Below are 19,847 nucleotides of genomic sequence, written 5' to 3'. Positions count from 1 at the left end.
GCTACTCAAGAATATATTCTTTCCATAGAGTCAGTTGTTCATTTTCATGGCTGTCTGTTGATGGTCATTGTCCTCCTTTACGATAACCCCTATCTAAGATTGAAGTGGCCCACTGGTTTACATCCCAGATTTCACTGCACATTGGTCTATTCATCCTTCCTAGGCCAGACTATTAACTCAGTTTATGTTATTGTATGGATAGTTTGTGATGAGAAATACCACTTGAAATTTCTTCTTTTGGAGCTCCCTGAGACTAAAAATTTTAAATGTGCGATTAACTCTAGGAATAGTGCTGGTGATTCCTCACTCATAGCCAAAACCCTAACAGTGTTGTGTTAGTGGTTTATTTCTATAACTTTAGTAAACATTTAATAAATAAATAATATTAAACACAAACATTCAGGTCATTGGTCTTACATATTGTTGTGTGACAAATGAATTGAATTGAAATAAATGATGTTTTTTCTTCCACATAGCAAAATACAAAAAAAATCTGACCGTATTTTACAGATGCACTGTATTCCCAAACTATTTTACTTGAATTAACAATATTATGACTTTGATGAATTGTATTCTTTTCTGCTGCCTAAAATCAAGGTTTTCTGGGGACAAGAACATCTAAATTGCCTGAAGCTGGTGGTGGATCATCTACAGGCCTACCATGCTGCAAAAAAGTGGGACTCTGTGGAAAACTGCTCTGAAGCCAAGACTTTCCAGGCCCAGGCTCCGCCCTCCCCAGGTTCTTCCTGTTCTCGCTCAGAGCACAGCTCAGATGACCTGCGAACAGGTCACTTTCAGTACATCCAGGACTCAGGTGAATATTATTGTTACTGTTGTCCCATGGTTTTAATGTGTTTGCAGAACAATCCAGAATCAATATGATTCCAATGCAAGCTAAAGCTTCATTTAAGATGTAGATGACAGTAGTTTATTACGAAACAGGATCACAAAAATCAGTTTGAATTTCATTAAAGGGTCATGTGGAAAGTAAATCCCAAAGGATTTAAATCAATAGTTACTGTTTATGATTGTATTATTGCAATTTGAATTTTAAACTTTAACAACATTTACAATCATCAACATATGATGACTTGACAAAGTTATCATAGCGGTAGTCATGTTCAAATTGCATTTTGAGTTCCTGTGAGATTTCTTTTTATGGATTCTTAGTTTTTTGTTTTTACATTTGAGCTCTACTCTGAGTTATAATACTTAATTTACTAACGCATTTTAATTTCTTTTTAATGCTCAGGATGTTTTCATGTTTAAAACTGAATCATTTATTCGTTCATTCATTCATTTTCTGAACTGCTTTATCCTCATTTGGGTTGTGGGGGGATGCTGGAGCCTAACCCAGCTGACTCTGGGCCTGAAGCGGGGGACACCCTGAATCGGTGGCCAGCCAATTGCAAGGCACAAGGAGACGGACAACCATGCACACTCACACCCATACCTAGGGGCAATTTAGTGTCCAATCAGCCTACCATGCATGTCTTTGGAATGTGGGATAAAACCGGAGTACCCGGAGAAAACCCACGCAGGCACAGAGAGAACATGCAAACTCCACACAGGTGGCCCGCCCTGGATTTGAGCCCAGGACCCCCACTGTGAGACTGACGCGCTAACCACTCAAGCCGCCGGGCCGCCATGAATCATTTATTTTTAAACTAAATTCATGAGTGAAAGGAGTGTACATACTCTAGTCTTAAACACACAGTGATGACATCAACAAAGTCCAATCAGACACTCTGGCTTCCTGGTTCTACTTCCAGTAACATGGTGTTTTTTTTTCAAGTTTCATGTGCTTTTTGTGTGTTGCTTTAGACAAACACAAAGGAACATTAAAAAAAAGATCAAACTACTCCTTGGCTGTAGCGTAGTCAGACACTGTTAACTGCGGTTGGTTTTTGTATTTTTTTCACGCAGTTTTACTCTTACATCTTGGATGAAAAATGTATATTGCCAGAACAAGGTTACAGGGGGCAATCTGTTTGCAACATGTTGTCAACAGGCAGAGGAAAGCAGTCCCTAAAGTACAGAGAAGTGCAAGTACCCCCAAGGGCCTGACTAAGGGATGGAAGGGACTCAGAGAAGTGAAAAATAGAGGGAAACAAAAACAAAAGGGTTTTTGCTAATGTGACTGAAAGGAAAACCATGAAAGTGTCTGGTTTTGCTTTTGTTTCATCCTCTATTTGCAGAAGGGTAATATGTTGGCCTCGTGACATGAAAAGAACATTTACCCACAGACAGATTTTGCTGCTCCCTGAAATCTGTTTTCTACAAAGACTTACTGTTTTGTACCCCCTGGAGACAAACTTTTTTTCCCCAAATAAACATTGTCTCCAAAGACTTAGATCCGAAACAGCAGCTGCACTTCATTCGAACAGCTCTCCCAAATTTCGATCCAACATTTCAGGTGCTTGGCACTAATCAGTGAATGACTCATTCATTCATTATCCATAACGCACATTCTCATAAGGCTGATGACTGGTCGCCAGTCAGCTGTAGGTCAAATAGAGAGACAAGCAACCATTCACACCCACGCTTGCCCGCACCAAAGTTGGACGAGTGAACAACTACATCATCAGGTGGCCAGTCAATGACTGTTTACTCGAAAGAGAAAAAAATGTACTCTGCCCCACTGTTTGTATTCTTTCGTATGCTCATAAAAATTCTAAAAGCATGAAGACATCTATGTTTTGTTTGGTGTTCCATAGAAACAACTGTAAATGCATCACTCACACATTTTACAATCTCTCATCAAAGTCAAAATTAGTTATTTATTCTGAACATATAAAAATATATATATATTTGACAGCAATTGACCCAAAATAAAGGGAATACTTTTTTTTCTCAAAGTAATTGAGACATGAGAAACAAAGGAAGGTATAGGATTTGCCCCCAGACAATAGATAGGATGCCTTATTTTCTTAATTGTTTCAGATAATAAAGCCAAGTTTGATTAAAAAACTTGAACTAAAATGATTGGTTATTCCACAATAGGCAAAAATAACTGAAGCAGGGCATTTGTGGAGACTGTCTGGGCAATATGACAAAAAATTATTATCACGATTTAAAAAAAATCCGTCGATAATGATAATTATCACAATAACTATCACATCTTTTCTCTTGTAAATTTGACACTTAAACTTCTGTGAATAAGTAAATAAATGTACTGGTTATTCAATTATGAAAGTAACTACATTAACTGGCTTTAATAAAAAAGAACATAAAAGATGATGGTTTTAAGAAGTGTTTCTGTTACTCTGTTGTTGAATAAAGATAAAACAACTCCCACCTTACACTGAAAATGAATGAATAATGAAACCTTCAGAAATTTTCACATGCAAATTTACTTTTAGAAATTTGCCTTCAAACCAAAATGTTGTGATTTTACACATTTACAAATCTGATCACATTTTAATCACTGTTTTATTCCTTAATTTAATTATGTACGTTGACATATATTCCATCTGCATGTGCAGTGTCTTATTTTTTATTTAATTTTGACAGGTTCCCAAAAATGGCCAGGTCCACATGAGGTTGTGTTCCACAGTGAGACAGAAGATAGCCCAGGACTAATGTTGTGGAGGTATCCTGAACCTCGTGTCCTTACTTTCGTCAGGATAACTCCAGTTCCGTTCAATACCACAGAGGACCCAGAAATCAGTACAGCTGACCTAGGGGATGCCTTACAGGTAGAACCATGCACACATTTGATAAAAAGAAAAAAACACAAAAAATCTTTAAATCCATTAACTTCCAACGATTTGAATAATTTAGAAGTCCATGCTATCGGTCTTTAAGAATGTTTTAGTGATATGTGGGTGTTTCGCCTTGGTTGAAGTTTTAAAATGATTTACTGATATGCAAGCTTTTTGCATCAACAGCAAATAAAGTCAGGGGTGCACAAGAAAAAGAAATCACTTTGAATGAAATCTTCCCCTCTTGAGATTGATTTATTTAAAAAGAGACAATACACATGTAAATATGTAAGATTATAGCCAAAGGCTAATTTCCATGTTTAGTCCCTTGTTCAGGTTGCTGTTAGAAACACAAGATAAAATCAATAAGGCAATAGTAGGGAGGAAGAGAGAAAAAATAAATAAATTAATAAATAAAACAGGACATATTCTTGGAGTACTACATGCAACTCAACTAGGTCTTGGGACCAGTAAATGTTCATAACATTACTATACAGGACTTATGAAGGCTACACGACACCCTTATGGGTTTTCTAAGTTTTCCGTGACGCCTTGTTATTGCGACTGATTTTGACATTACCTTAATTGATGTGTGTCATTGCTAACTATTGCTAGGAGCCCCAAAGGTTTCCTACATCGCATAACAGTGGGTGGTTGACTATGTTTTTACAACTGTGCTGACCTTGGCCATACCAAGATGACATATCATAGAATGACGTACAGCTTAGTCTCTGACATTATACACAGACATGTAGTACTTACATATGACACATTTTTAGAATGTGTAAAATGACTGTGTTAATACACAAGATTTATTACCGGGTTTTTTTTCGCACTTTAAGCTTCAGTAAATGGCTAGAGTTTTTATTTTATTTTAAAATTTCTCTCATATACAACCCACACCGGCTTATATGATGCAGTAGTAGTAGTAGTAGTAGTAGTTGTAGTAGTTGTAGTAGTTGTAGTAGTTGTAGTAGTTGTAGTAGTAGTGGTAGTAGTGGTAGTAGTGGTAGCAGTAGAAGTAGAAGTAGTGCTAGTGGTGGTAGTAGTAGCAGAAGTAGTGCTGGTGGTGGTAGTAGAAGTAGTGCTAGTGGTGGTAGTAGTAGCAGAAGTAGTGGTAGTGGTGGTAGTAGTGGTAGTGGTAGTTGTGCTAGTGGTGGGAGTAGTGGTAGTAGTGGGAGTAGTGGGAGTCGTAGTGGTGGTGCTGGGAGTAGTAGTACTGGTGCTAGTGGTAGTGGTAGTGGAAGTTGTAGTGGCAGTAGAAGTAGTAGTAGTAGCGGTAGTGGTAGTGGTACTGGTAGTAGTAGAGGTAGTAGTAGTAGTAGCAGCAGCAGGTTCCAGGTTGGAATGAATTAATTAGTTTTTAGTTCATTTCTATGGTAAACGTTCGTTTGCGTTACGAGAAAATCGACTTCCGAGCTCAGTCACGGAACGCATTAAGCTCGTATCTCGAGGTACCACTGTAGTAGGGGATTCTGTTATACATCCACTAGATGGCGCTGTAGTAGTAGTGGGGGGTTGTGTTATACATCTACTAGATGGCGCTGTAGTAGTAGTAGGGGATTGTGTTATACATCCACTAGATGGCGCTGTAGTAGTAGTGGGGGATAGTGTTATACAGCCATTAGATGGCGCTGCAGTAGTGGGGGATTGTGTTATACATCCACTAGATGGCGCTGTAGTAGTGGTAGTAGTAGGGAATTGTGTTATACATCCACTAGATGGCGCTGTAGTAGTAGTGGTTAGGAGTTGTGTTATACATTAACTAGATGGAGCTGCACTAAAGGGATTTTCCTACATTTATTCACCAATATTGTGCTATGTACGTATAAAGTCTATGGGATTACAAGGTGCACATCTGGCTTTGGGGAAAATTTTCTTTTAGTTACACCTTATAGTGTGGAAAATATTAGCATTATTTTGGAGTTGTGCTGCTAAAACAAAGGTGCGAAAGTCCTAAAGAGTAAAGATAATCAGTCCCTTCGCTGATCCTTGCTCAAGATTACTCATATTGAACCACAAATGAATTCTCCCATCTGGGCTTTGGGCCAATAAGATTCTAATGACCCAAGTCATAAGAAATACCTAGCATACAGGTTATTGAATGACAGAGAGCCTGGCTGTCCCTCCTAACTTGTAATATAGAGTGTTAAGACAGCTGTGAAAGTCATTTACATGCCTTGGTGTGATGAGGCAGGTGTCTTTATACCCAGATGAGACTATGTTTTTGGCAGGATGTTGCAACTAATGAGTCTACTGAGGTTTGGTGGAGAATGAAATAACCCATCTTTTCTTTTATCGCTTGTTTTGTGAATTTTAATGGTCCAACTCACTTTCTAGTATACCGTCATTTCTCAATGCTTTCATGTGTGGCACACATTTTCAAATCGCAGTATTTTACACTTCCTACAATTCGCTCCAATTCAGTTTTTTTTTTTTAATGAAATTTGTTCAACTAGCCTATCATACATGTTTTGGGGTTTTGGAGGAAACAGAGTACCCTGGCAAGTCCGGTAAGATCATGCAAGGCCCACACAGGAAGATCTGAATCTGGGATTGAACCTTCCCAGAACTGTGAGACCAACGTGTTAGCACGTTTCACTATTATAGGCTTTCTGCTAAAAGGAGACCAAGTATGAAAGGGCTACTGTCTAGACAAAAAAACATCATCAGGAGATTGTGTTGATCTTTCCAGAGTTTGAAGTAGGAATATTGTGATATGTCCACAAACAATTTGGTGACACCTGTTTGTATTTATTTTTTATTTTTTAAATATAGTAAGCCATGTCAAATTATGGGCATTGTTGACCTGAAAGCAAGTATTTTTGTTGTCAATCCTTTGTTTACAATACATTCATCAAGTACTTTTGCCCAAAGTTTGCTGTATAATACTATATAAAACCAGTTGGTACTGGTCAAATAAGTCCCTGACATGCTTAAACACTCCAAATTCTATTTCTTTTGTCCATTTAGTCGGTGTCATTTCTTGACAACAACCCTGCTTCCAATAGAATATTTGGCTCCTAACCTATGTTGACACATCTTCCATCAGCATTCAAATCAAGGCTGACCTTAATGATTCCTAAGCAGTTAGTTGTTTTTTACTCTAAATGTTTGGGGTTATGATTTTCTGGCTTGTGCAAAACATTCCTGTTTTATGTAAATCAAAGTTTTGTTTTGTTTGGTTTTGTTTCCTCTGATCTTTACTGCCCAATTGGACTCGTCATACTCGTCAGACTCATTAGCAGGCAGTTGGGAGACAGACCTTGGCCCCGTCAAATAAAACAACTTCTAAATAATGTTAATTTGGTGCGCTTATGTTTGGCTAAAGTAAATTCCAAATGGTGTAGACCATTCTAATTTGGGTGAATTGAGGTGTCTGATGTTCAATCACTATGAACCCATTATTCCCTTGATACATAAACCTATGACAACATTTTCAATTCACTGCTGTCTGTCTTTCATTAAGATAAACAAATGTATTACTGTTTGTCTCTGATTTTCTGCGTCAAACCATACAAACCATTCAAGAAGAACAAACCTTCCAATATATATGAAAGTCATTTTTACATCAACTGCCAATACCCCAAATACCACATTAATCAAATCATTATCCTGCATGGGACTACTTGCATGTTATGAGTGAAAATGAGTTTCATGCCATAAAGTGCAGGATGCAACCTTTGGTTGAAGAACATCTGTTTTCCACATCTCTTAATCCCCCTGTAGTCTGGCATATTCCTGCCTAAAATAATTTATTGTTTAAATAAAAGAATTAAACAAACTGAATGTTTTCAGTCAAGTGTTGAAAGGAGCAGGTTTGAGTCCCCATCAAAGACTGTAACCACCTTTGAGTAATGTGAAATTGTGAGAATGTGTCTGCATTATGGTTAGGTTAGAACTTTATTTCATCGCGTATTCGGGAAATTTCTTGGTTGCAGTAGCAAGACAGACACAAGACACACAAGACATTGTAGACCTGCTGAATATGATCGAGCCCACCGTGTAATAATCCTTGAGAAAGTCATAAATGTATCTTTGCAAGAAGGCAGGATAATTGTTGAAAACTAAAGGACTTCAGCAGTGAGCTATCTTAACATACTGAAAGTATTGTGGGCAATCAACATTTAGGAGGCTGTGGGTAACATGTTACTCCATTTGAAAAATGCATGACCTTTTGAAAAATGTTATTGTGAAGTAATCGTAATTTATTGGCTCTATTACTTATAGTGTCACACAGCCAAAATTGCCATACGCTTGTGTCCAAATATTCACATCAGTCTGTCAGTTGTGTTTGAGCGCAATGGTTAGGTTCAAGGGGGTTATTTGAACTGGACCCCTCAACCATCAGCCAAATGTCACTGTGATCCCAGATGTAATAGATTCAAGCCTCTGGCCAACAAGCAGCTAGCCTTACTTTATGCAAAAGTGCAGATGCTTTAATTATTTCACTTCCTCCCAAGACCAGAAAAAATGAAAATGGTCAAAGGACGGAAATGCAACCATAAAAAACACTAATGATTCAGTTTCTGTTCCAAAAAGAATTTAACTCACTTTGCATCTAGACACTACAGAGTGAGTGGGGAAACCAAGGCAGTCATTATTTCTCAGGCCTCTAGAATTACCATGGAGCCACACAGAGATGGAGGCTGATAGATTTTGAGAAATGTAAAGTGAGAGGCGTAGGAAAAGGAAAAGAAATAGTGGAGCAAAGAGAGCTGTCTTATAATTCCTGTCTGTCATGTAAAGTTTCACTGAAAATGGCTCCTTTTGAGTGATTGCTAGTGGACAAAATTCGATCCATATTTTTCACTTCCCTCATCCTCACGCTGTCACCCCCACAAATCCATCTGACATTGCTGTCTCTAATTTACTGAATAGATAGAGGTAAGAGATGAGGGGTCCTCGTTGTGAGGACCCATATGCTGTAATTCTCAGAACTGTTTCCCCAGAGCAGATCATATTTGTGAAATCAAGTTCCCCTGCATTTACATGGTTGTGGTTTCCCATCTAGTTCCAGTGCCCTCCAGTGGGATTTAAAAGCTACTGCTATTCCCAGTCATATTACTGCTTCCGTTCTTTTCACACAGATGGTAGGATCCAGGGAGTTGGATATGGAAATTGACAGATTCTTGACTTTGGGTTAAAGTGATTGTTCCCATACAGATGTTGCTGTGACTATTCTAAAGCATAGAGCGGAGAAACGCAGCAATACAGTCGGTAGACTTTGTGTCGAAATCCAGTTATTCCCTCGGTTTCATGCAGAAGATAGAAATGAGAGTGTGACCTGATTTAAGTTTGGCATCGATGGGATTTGTGATCTCATTGCACCTACTTTTTTGCATGTCAAACTTTCACCTCACTGCCATTCTAATGTCACACCGTCCCTTCTGTTAATACCTGCCCCTTCTGTAGTCCCTATACACTGACTTGCCAGTAGTGATGCGAGGTTCTAATAATAACACTTGCCCACTGGCGCTCCCGCTTGTTGTTTGCCAAGCAGCGTAAGAGTTTCAATGTACACATTCAATATTTTAGTTTCATTCAGTCTGCCACGTAATAACTATCCAGATGTTTGCATGGGCACATAAAAGGGCTAAGATTGATGGAAATAACATTTGGGGTATTTTCAATGGTAGTTTTCTTGCAAACCTGATAAAATACCATCAAAGTACATCAAAATTTAAAAAATGGTCCCCTCTGAAAAAAAAAACAGACGACTCTGTTATTTATAGAGCATATTAAGAAAAAAGCACAGCTGTGAATGCAATTAAATCGTATATGAAAATAATACTATATAGGAGTTAATTCAACAAAGCAATAATTGATTAAATATTTAGAACATATTTTTTGCAATTAAAAATTGAAAAAAAGGCTTCCTTCACATTGGAAGGTGTAGAATTTGATTGTTGCTCATTCCACAGTCCACCATGCTGTGTAAAGTTTACAGTTGAGCAGAACACGATTTTAGTCTCTCATCCGGTTTGAATGCATTGGATTGTTCAAATTTTAATCTTGCCTTCACAGCGTCCATGATGTCAAGTAAAATTCAAGTCAAATTTAAATGAACTTGGATTACGATCCAGACACACTCAAAAATAAGTTTAATTTAACCTTACACTAAACTTAATTATAATTTTGTTTTAAATTTTGATACCTTTCTTCTCCCGGGTTGGCTTTATTTGCCCCACCTCCACCCTGACTTTCAGATGCAACCTATCGAGGGTTGTTTGCTTTTGTCTTCCCTTCAAAATATTCCCAAAATTATGCACACAAATGTCCTCATAATAGGATAACGCACGACCACTTGCCAACGAGAAGTTGTATATACTCTTGTAACTCTCGTATTAGCGATAGCTACGCCATTCGCATTGACTAACGGGGGGAAAAACACTGAACAATGCAACGCTCCGCCCAGTGCTCGTAGAGACATTACACGAGGGAGTTGCGACCAGAGAGACATTACACGAGGGAGTTGAATGTTTTTGTGACAAAGAAGTATCTGTTCCAATCACTATCAGAGAAAAATCAGAGTTGTAGAAATAACTGGAAACTCAAGAGCCATGACATTATGTTCTTCACAAGTGTATGTAAACTTTTGACCACAACTGTACAGTTGTACCTCGAGATACGAGCTTATTCCGTTCCGGGACTGAGCTCGTATGACAAGATTCTCGTAACTCGAGCGGAAGTTTCCCATTGAAATGAATGGGAAACAAATTAATTTGTTCCAACTCTCTGAAAAAAACACCAAAAACAGGATATTGGATTGAAAAAAATGTTTTATTTCTTATAATTCGCCATATATCGACAAAGTAATAAATAACGAGTGGTTTGATAGTAATAATGTGTTTAATAGGAGTAAAATTAGACACATTTCGCGGAGGGTAGACAGCGGCATACACGGAGGCGGGGGGGAGGGCTGTTCGGGGGGGCTTTATCCACGGCAACAATGCACTCGTAAACGAACAAACAAATTTAAATTAACTTGGATAACTATATACAGACACTCAACGTTTAATGTAACTTCAAACAAAACTAAATTCTAAATTTGTTGTAATCTTTTTTACCTTACGTAGTTCTACGGGTTGACACCACCTGGCCGCTCCGCCGAATTCTTCAAAACAAACGCATCAAGAGTTGTTTGTTTTTGTCTACCCTTCAAAATATATTTCGATAATGTCGCATACAAATGTCATCACAATAGGATAACGCACGACCACTTGCCAACGAGAAATAGTCTTTAAAGAACGATCGCGGGAGATTCTTTCCTTAGAAAGAATAACAGGAAATACAATAGTTGACCTTACCCACGTATTGATTGTGGGTAATGAAGTTTTATTCTGAGAAAGGTTGCCATTGCCTATGGGTGTTGTGTGCACAAGTATACTTCATTACCCAGAAAGCCCTCTTTTTGCCCGCGCGTTGTGCGTTTCCTGGTCCTATGAGAAACTCGTCTGAATTAATCGTTCCGTGCTCGTAGATATTGTTATACACGAAAGATATGCAAAAAAAAAATGCCATGGCCACCTGGCTTGGTCGCATCACGAAATTTTGACCGCATCACGGGCGAATTATTCGATCGAAATTTCCCCCGTAAGACGAGCATTTTGTATGACGAGCGGTCGTATGACGAGGTACCACTGTATATAGATATGTAGAGGCCCTTGATAGCTCTGGCTGGCAGTGAGTTCCTGATTCTTGTGCCAACCCGCGTTCGTTACAGCGTTGTTTCTTGAGGTTAGTTTTTTTCAGTGTGATTATATTATGATATTTATTATTTGTTTTAATATTGATGTGAGTAAAATAGAATGTGGCAGTTTCAAGTTTGTTTTTTTGTATGGTATTTTGGCGTCATTTTAATGCCTTTATCAAATTAATTTTCATATATTTTTCCTCATGCATACATAAATACATACATTTGCATACATATTTCATGCAAAATTGGTATATTTCTATAAATTTAAAAGGTTTCGGGGCTAATAAAACATTGGAATGGGTTGTGTTAATTCAATGTAAAATATGCCTCTACTTCCGAAAAATCCAATTTACAAAAACGTCTGGAACCAATTAATTTTGTAAGTAGAGGTACCATTGTACTTTTTAATGTGGAGATAATATTAATTTGTGGCAATACTTAGCATGTCCATTGATCCCAAATTACTCAATCCCATGTTTATTTCTGACAGCCTATTCTATTGCATGTCAGAGAGACCTACCGCCACGAGCAAACTCACTTGACACTGGTTTAAAAATATAATTCTTTCAAGAATTATATAATTCATCAGTTTAACTATATTTCTACATTTCCTATTCCTACAGTGGACCCTTGCTTCATGAACACCCTGTTAAACAAATAATAGGGTACCACAATATATATTTTGAACAGTCACCGCATCCAAATAAACTCTCAGTTGTGCACTCTCTCTCTCACGCTGTGTAAACATTCTTTAACCTCCAAGAAAAAAATTGAATGTATCCTATTAGGAAACCAGTGGGGCTGGACGCATTTTAATACTCTGATTTAATTTTTTTTTTAAATCAATGCTTTTGTGCAAGGACATGACACTGTCAAGACGATATCCATATTCGATGGCAATGACCATGTTGCCATTAATCTCTGGGACACTTTGTTTCAAACTGTGAGCCATATTGAAAATTTCTTGCTCATTTCTCAGAGTACTAAGACCACGTTCTTGATCTTTATTGCTGCCCTTGTTTTGGGGTAAATTAAACTTCCACTTCGTTCCTCTGCGCCGTCCAGCCATCTAGCCCGCTCAGTGAGCTCTATTTTCAGATAAGAGCAACGGCGACCGCCCGATGCACTTAAATGGAAACTCAACTTCCACTTTGCTCCTCCACTGTGTCCAGCCGTCTTCGCCGCCCGGAGCTTGCACTTTGAAATATTTCGGGGAAATTCCACCATCAGCTCTGCTACCCCGAGGCTCTTAGCCACTCAGAGAGCTCTATTTCTGGATAGGGGCGACAGATTCCGTCCGGTGCATGTCATTTTTCTTCTTTGGAGCTGAGTTGCGTGACACTCCCCTGAAGACATGGAAGTGTCTTCCTCTTGCAAGTTTCAGCGTGAATTTTTACATTTTTATGAACATTTTGATCTGGATATTTAACATAAAATACCGCGATGTACTGAAGCCGCAAATGTTGAAATCGCGAAGTGGTGAAGGTTGACAGTAATTTCACTGAGTACAGTATTTAAAGTTTTCACATTTTTATGATATGTAGATTATATTTAGATATTAATACATCGCAGTCTTCATATGCCTATACCTGTAACATCTAATAAATACACTTTGATAACTGTACTTGTATACTTGTGTTTTTGTGTAGGTGCGAAAACATATAGCATGGTAGTAATAATAGGTGTATTCCTACTTGATGGTTTTTCGATTATCGCGGCCATGTCTGGTCTACATTATCCACGAAATTCGAGGGATTACTGTACAGTTCATGTGGTTAATTTGATTTGGAGTTTTTGAAGCTCATCCACCAAAAACTTCACAGTCCCTCTTTACAACTTTGGCATTACATCTGATCCCTGATTTTCTGCACTGATTAAAGTTAACATGTATTAGCCCACCTGAGACGGCATAGCGGGGGTCATTTTCAGAGAAAAAATAATTTCATCTCCTGAGTAAACATTTGCTCAAGCTGATGTCAATTAAATTCTTCTGCCGGCTGAGATAAGATGTAGTGAACTGAGGATTTTTTTTTACTTATAGGGACACCAGTCACTGAACTGAGGGCCTAATCAGTGTTGATCTTTTTAATAAAAGTCATGAAAAACAGTGGAGGGTTTGTTAGCAGTCCGAGTCTCAGCACAAGCTAGGGGAGTCTTCAGTTGCACATGCATACTTGAACTTTCATTCAGCGATCACACCTGGGTTCATTGTGGAAATTGAAATCATTTCTTCATGCTGTGTGTTTGCTTTAGGTCGCCTGTTTTTAATTATCCTTCAGAGGGACTGTAATATGTCAATCAGTCCAAGACAAGTAACTCCATGCAAAATAAAAGTTTGAGGTTTGGCAGAAACTGAAGTACTTGACAGTGATAGAACTCAGATCAGCCATTCTCTGTAGATGTAAAGACATTTATAAAGAATTTTGAATATTTACAGTACTTGCCCTCAACATGTGTCGATTTTCTTGGCATTTGAACTGCTTCCAAAATGGAACTTGAACTAATGAAAATGAATAACCTGGCAGCCTTTACATCAATAAGTCCTCAATGGCTTCTAGTAGAGAGTGTGTGACTTATTTATAGTTACATATTGTTCATCAGATAAGGCACATACACAAGCAAGGTTAACACTGCACATACTCTATTTTCTTCCACTTCACAAAAACGAATGTTTAAACTGTGCATATCGATTATGACGTTCATATGTTCTTTTATAAACTTAGCCATTTATCTTACCTTGAATCCAACCTAGTGGCTTATTGTGCAAATCTCCCGTTTCCACATAATTTTATGAGAAACATTTTTGAAAATGGCATGTTTTTAAAGCTTTTGAGCACCTGGACATGGAAATGTTTTTCTGCTTCATCTCTGTTGTTTTCTATTTGTTTTTGCTGGTATGAACAAAATAAATTACTAAGATTAGACTTTGCCCAGCAAAAATAGGTGTACAAGTGGTTAGATGGACATGACAGGAATGTAGCAGTGTCTGTCAAGGTATATGATCATTATTTAATCATTCCAGCTGTTGTGTGTAGGTAGAATAAAACAGGTTGGGAAAATCAGGTCTGGGAATTCTATGAGACTCTACGTTTCTGCTCAAGTGGCAAGTGCTAAGGGTGCGGGTGCACAACTCTGTCGTCTATAATTATGAGAAGTTGATTCAAGAAAGCCCTATGTGGCTTTTCATACACAATGTAAACTACAGTTACCTCATCTGATCAAGGTTCAGAGCCACACATACAAATTTTTGCACTGCACATATGGACATTGGCCCTCTTGACAGTCCCAAATTGTCCTGGGACACCATAGCTTTAGTAAACAAATTGATTTACACAGACCGCTGCACTCCACACGCACCTACATGCCGTGGTGTCTGGCATTTATCAGGTGGGTTGCTGAGAGCTCCCTGCCACTACTGATCCATCAGTAGCAGGGTTCTGCAGGTGGTCAGTGAAACCTGAGAATTTGCCTTTTTGTTCACACAGGAGCACTGATCCAGTACATGAATGCTAATGTTGGCTCCCTGTAAAAGAAATGACTTGAGCCCTGCCAGCCATTGCACTGTGAAAATGCTCACGTAGCCTAATTGTTATTCTGTGTGGGGAAAAAAAACTTACCGGTTATGCAAATGGTGTCTGGTAGCCTGTTGTTAAGTTATGCTATGTCTCGTTAGTATTGTTTTGTCGTTTAAAAATGTGGGTGCTTTTTGACTTGGTGAATCATAAGATGTGAACATTGTGCAAAGTATCATAGTAGGATGGTTATGTTTCAAAACTTTACTCGAAAAAAACAGTAGCTTCCGCATGGGGATGGGGAACTAGTCTCCCAAAAAAGTAAACTAGAGCTACAGTATTTGGAGTGACAACAAATTATTACTGGGGCATGAGAGGTCTTGATCACAGGCTGTATTAAATAAACACCATGTCATTTTCTCACTGTTTTTCAGGTGCCGTGCAGCTTAGAGTATTGGGATGAGGTCCAGCAGGCCTTTGTTCTTTATCGGGAATTTAGCCTGTCAGAGAGCCGGGCCTGCCAGCTACAACTTCCTAAACTCAGCTTCACTGACCAGCAGAAGGAGTTGGTGGCCTCAGATGTTTGGAGAATTGTCCTAAATAATAACAGTGAAACAGGAGATGAGCAAAGGTAAACTAATGTTCATCCCATTATTGTTCTGGAGAAACATCACTTTACCAATTGAGAACTATATCAGATCACTTATGATGTTGTTTATACCAGGAAAAATCTACTTCACTAAATTGTCAATTGTTCCATAAATGGCTATACATGCTACTCAATTATTTATCAAAAGATACAGTAGTTGTCTTAGATTTGATGTAAGTATGGGTAGAAAAATAAAGAACCCTTCAAATGAATTATTTTTTTTAAACAGACATTTTCAAACCCATTTTGATAGATTTCCTCTCCCAAATTTTACATTAGCAAACTAAACTGAACCCATAGAGCTTAGTGGTGTGTAGTGACACTTTCTCCAGACATTTTTTATATTCTGCCTCCACTTTGTAGTGGTTTGGAGAAACCTGTTTGTTTCAGCATCACTGTGCCACTACTCACAACAAGCAACACGTCAATAATAAGAATTGGACATGTCCACTGAGACTTGATATCAACCCCATCAAACCTGACAATGGGTTTCGTCACAAACAATTGCAATTTTTTCTGTGCCATTTTGCAATGCAACTCAGAGAGTGGCAGTCTGTCACTGATAAACGACTAGAAACTGTAAACCAAGACTAACACTGTGTCCAGCCAATGATATGATGCGGTTCCCGTCACGTGTTTACTTACACGGCCTTTGATTTGCAGGTTAGCATGACGGTTCGATGGAAGATTTTATCATAGCGAAACAAGCCAAAAAAAAAAAAGAAATCTGGTTCTTTTAAAATGGAATGACTGTCAGAGTATGTGCAAATTGAAGAACAAGTGGTGAAATTGGGTGAGAAAGGTCTCCTGCAAATTATGCAGCGAAGCCAAAGTTGTAAGTGAGTTTTCCGATGGAAAAAATTGTATATAAATGGATGCTTGACTGTCTCAAGTACCACATTCAGCAGAAAAGTCATTTGAATGAGAAGTGAGAAGGACAGACGTTAAAAATAAGGTAAAATTTAAGTCAGATTTGTGCATATTCCAGTGACATGTATTAAGATGTTTTATTCGTCGATATTAATCATTAAGTTTTATTATGACTAGATCAGTAGACATGCACCTGTTTATGACAGGTGCGATCCCGGTGTGTGCCCACAGCGAGCATTTATAATGTTGCTCACACACTTGTCCTCTGTGTGCTCAGGGAGGTTGTCTGTATGCACAGCCATGAAAAATTAGAGGGAACTTTGCCCATGACCTCAGAAATGATCACCTGGATGGACACATTCTCACAGACAGATTCTAAAATGTTATTTAAACGTCTCTGATTTTTTATTTATTTAGGGGTGTTCAATTTTTCAGACAAGGTGTGCTTCAGATTGAGGTCACAAACTCACGAAAGACATTTCTCCGTCAACATTTTCTGTTTAAAAACAGAATTAATTGTTTCGTCAATTACAGCAGGTCCTCCAAGAACTAAATGTGCTAAGATGCCGCGAACCTCATCACGTCCACCACTGTTTTGATCCAACAAAACACTCACCTACCAAAAGGTTTAAATGTTGTCTTGTCACACCATATAATATTCTCCCAAACGATGATAAAATCATTCAGAAGTTTTGGAGTAAAGGTAAGATGAGCCTGTATATTCTGATTGGTGATGATTGGATTTTCACCTTGAAACTCTGCCATTTCTGCCCAGTTTCTCTATTATTGTCGAATCATGAACACTGGCATTAACTGAAGAAAAAGGATGCCTGCAGTTCCTTAGATGTTGTCCTGATTTCCTCTGTAAACTCCTGGATAAACCTTTTTTGTTTTAACGATGGCTGGATGTACAGATGACGAAGCTGATGACAAAGGGGTTATGTGTCGTCAGTATGGGGTCTGCACGTAGAGATGTGGAGCAAAAAAAAGATTTGGTTTGAGGCGTGAAGTGGAGCAGATCTAGATGTGACTGGTGAATTGAACCAGTCTAACTACAAGCATACTAAAGATGCTTGTTAACTTTCTAATTTAGCATGTCAGTAGGCCTCCTGCCCATAGTCAGCTGGGCTAGCTTCCATCACTCCACAACCCTTGTAAGGAGAAGCAGTATGGAAAATGAATGATTGCATGTTAGGAGAATTGATAACGTCATGCACACTGTGATCATGGAATCTTTGATCATTTGCTGGAAAAAAGTTTAGATCTCCTCCTTCAACAAGAGCTGCTGAAGTGTTAAAGAGGGTGTAGGACTGAGTGAGAGATTTTTTTGGATTAGCAGATTGCATTTTTCATGTTTTTTTTAGTGAAGCTCTAGATACAACAGTATTTGTTGTAAAAGTGCAATGTAAATAAACTAATTTAGCCTTCCGTTGCTCTTCTGTGCCCTGTGATCAACTTTCACTGTGCTGTGTGTTTTCATATCCACATTGCGTACGAATGAGAATAGACACACTGCTCTCATCCGGGCAACTAAGCGCAAAAAGTCAGCAATCTGTCCCTTGTCCCACATATGGTGAGCAGGAGTTGGGAGTGGATTTGGAAGGCGTTCAGATCAGCCTAATGAGATTTCCCAGCACACCAAGTGCCTGTCAGGCCCCATCCGGATTCCTTCCTGCTTACCTTGAGTGTATCTAATCGAGGGAAAGCTCACGGGAAGCACAAGGAGTAAAAGCCCCCTTCGGTTTTGCTCACAAGTTGCCAGAAGGGTTGGGTCAACTTGTAACACCTCAAAAAGAATGCGTTTGGTCTTCCAGTCTTACTACCACTGCTTCTCTTCTCCAGTATGTCAGTGAATACCTTCTGACTTCTTATGGGCTTCACACGTTCTTGTTGCATTTTTTTTCTCATCCTAATTCAGCTATTTCCTTCTTGCTCTATTTCCTCCTGAGATTTAGGGAACTTTAAGTGGAATAGAATTTGCCAAGCCCACATTCGTGTGGCTTAGTGGGCTAGATGAGCAGAAAGGGAAGGGCCAAGAAAACATGTAAGAGAAGAAAGAAGAAACTAACAACAAGAGTGTAAAACTAAATATACATCTGACTTTCATTATAATCATACTCCAAACATTATATGTCCTTTGTTTAGATTATTTGTCTTTTTTGATTAAATTTGATCCCCCTCTAACTTTGTCTGATGTGCTTTAGTTTCCAGCAATAAAAAAAGAAAAAAATCAAACATATAAATTACATTGTACTTTGTCAGGTTAAGCTACTTTTAAGGTGTGCCCTTCTGCATCACTGTTTCTGAAGTCTTCAGTAGTTTCTGCTGCAACCATTTTTAAGGACCTTCGTAACACGATGTTACTAAGAAAATATTCATTAGTGATATTCAATTACCTTAACTTCAGTTCCATCAACTCTGACATGCATTCACTCATTTTCTGAAACGCTTATCCTCATAAGGATTGCGGGGGTGCTGGAGCCAATCCCAGCTAACTACGGGCACCAGGCGGGGGACACCCTCAATCGGTGGCCAGCCAATCACAGGGCACAAGGACACGGACAACCATTGATGCTCACACTCATACCTGGGGGTAATTTAGGGTGCTCAACCAGCCTACTCTAAATGTTTTTGGGATGTGGGAGGAATCTGGAGTACTTAGAGAAAACCCACGGAGACTCGGAAAATCTCCACACAGTGAGGACCCACCTGGGATCGAACCCTCGACCCCAGAACTCTGAACCACTCGTTCACTGGGCTGCCTCTCTACAATTAATTAGAAATTCATTCAAGCATCCATTTTCCTGAGCAAAAAAATACCCACCAACCTAAAACCTTTGAATAAGTAGTAGTAAAGTACAGTAAATGTAAAGTGGCAGTTCCCCTTAAACGTATATTAATTACTTTGTACAAGACCTTTGTATATAAAATGGCAGCTCGATTGACCTTTGAAATGTACACTTTGCCAAAAACCTTTGAATAGTAGTAGTGTAAGTAAAGTGGTAGTTTGATTGACCCTTGAAACTTACACTTTGGAGAATCATTATTGTTTGATAATTCAATAACATTTCTTTATTAAGTGTCTTTCAGTGAATCTGTATGAAACGTTGCATGCTTAATAGCTATCTTTACGCATTTCCTCCACTCACGTTTATTTTCATTTGAACTTGCAATGAACTTTGATAAAATCAAATATCAAATCTGCTCCTTTTTCATTGTCTCCAGTTCTGATAGTGAGTGTGGATCCCAACTAAATTCTGATCAGTTGGTATCACCTATGGCCCTTGCAGCATGCACCCGTGTGGACTCGTGCTTTGCACCTTGGTTTGTCCCCTCCTTGGGTGTGTCCCTGCAGTTAGCACATATGCAAGTTCACTTCTGCAACCATCTAGAACAACTGGGGAAAGGTCAGG

At 38.7% G+C, this 19,847-nt stretch overlaps 1 protein-coding gene across 4 annotated transcripts in view; it reads left to right on the top strand.

Moving 5' to 3' along the window:
• vps13b (vacuolar protein sorting 13 homolog B) overlaps nucleotides 1-19,847 on the top strand; it is a 341,198-nt gene that overhangs the window by 265,884 nt on the left and 55,467 nt on the right. For all 4 annotated transcript variants that reach the window (XM_077598167.1, XM_077598171.1, XM_077598169.1 and 1 more), the window contains exons 40-43: nucleotides 598-814; nucleotides 3,514-3,698; nucleotides 15,350-15,546; nucleotides 19,660-19,841. In XM_077598167.1, the coding sequence (XP_077454293.1) occupies nucleotides 598-814; nucleotides 3,514-3,698; nucleotides 15,350-15,546; nucleotides 19,660-19,841 (781 nt within the window). The remainder of the gene's footprint in view (nucleotides 1-597; nucleotides 815-3,513; nucleotides 3,699-15,349; nucleotides 15,547-19,659; nucleotides 19,842-19,847) is intronic.

Source organism: Stigmatopora argus, chromosome 4 (genome assembly GCF_051989625.1).
Source record: "Stigmatopora argus isolate UIUO_Sarg chromosome 4, RoL_Sarg_1.0, whole genome shotgun sequence".
Taxonomy (NCBI): Eukaryota; Metazoa; Chordata; class Actinopteri; order Syngnathiformes; family Syngnathidae; genus Stigmatopora; species Stigmatopora argus.
The sequence above is the reverse complement of the archived record's forward strand: the minus strand, read 5'-3'. Positions and strand labels throughout refer to the sequence as shown.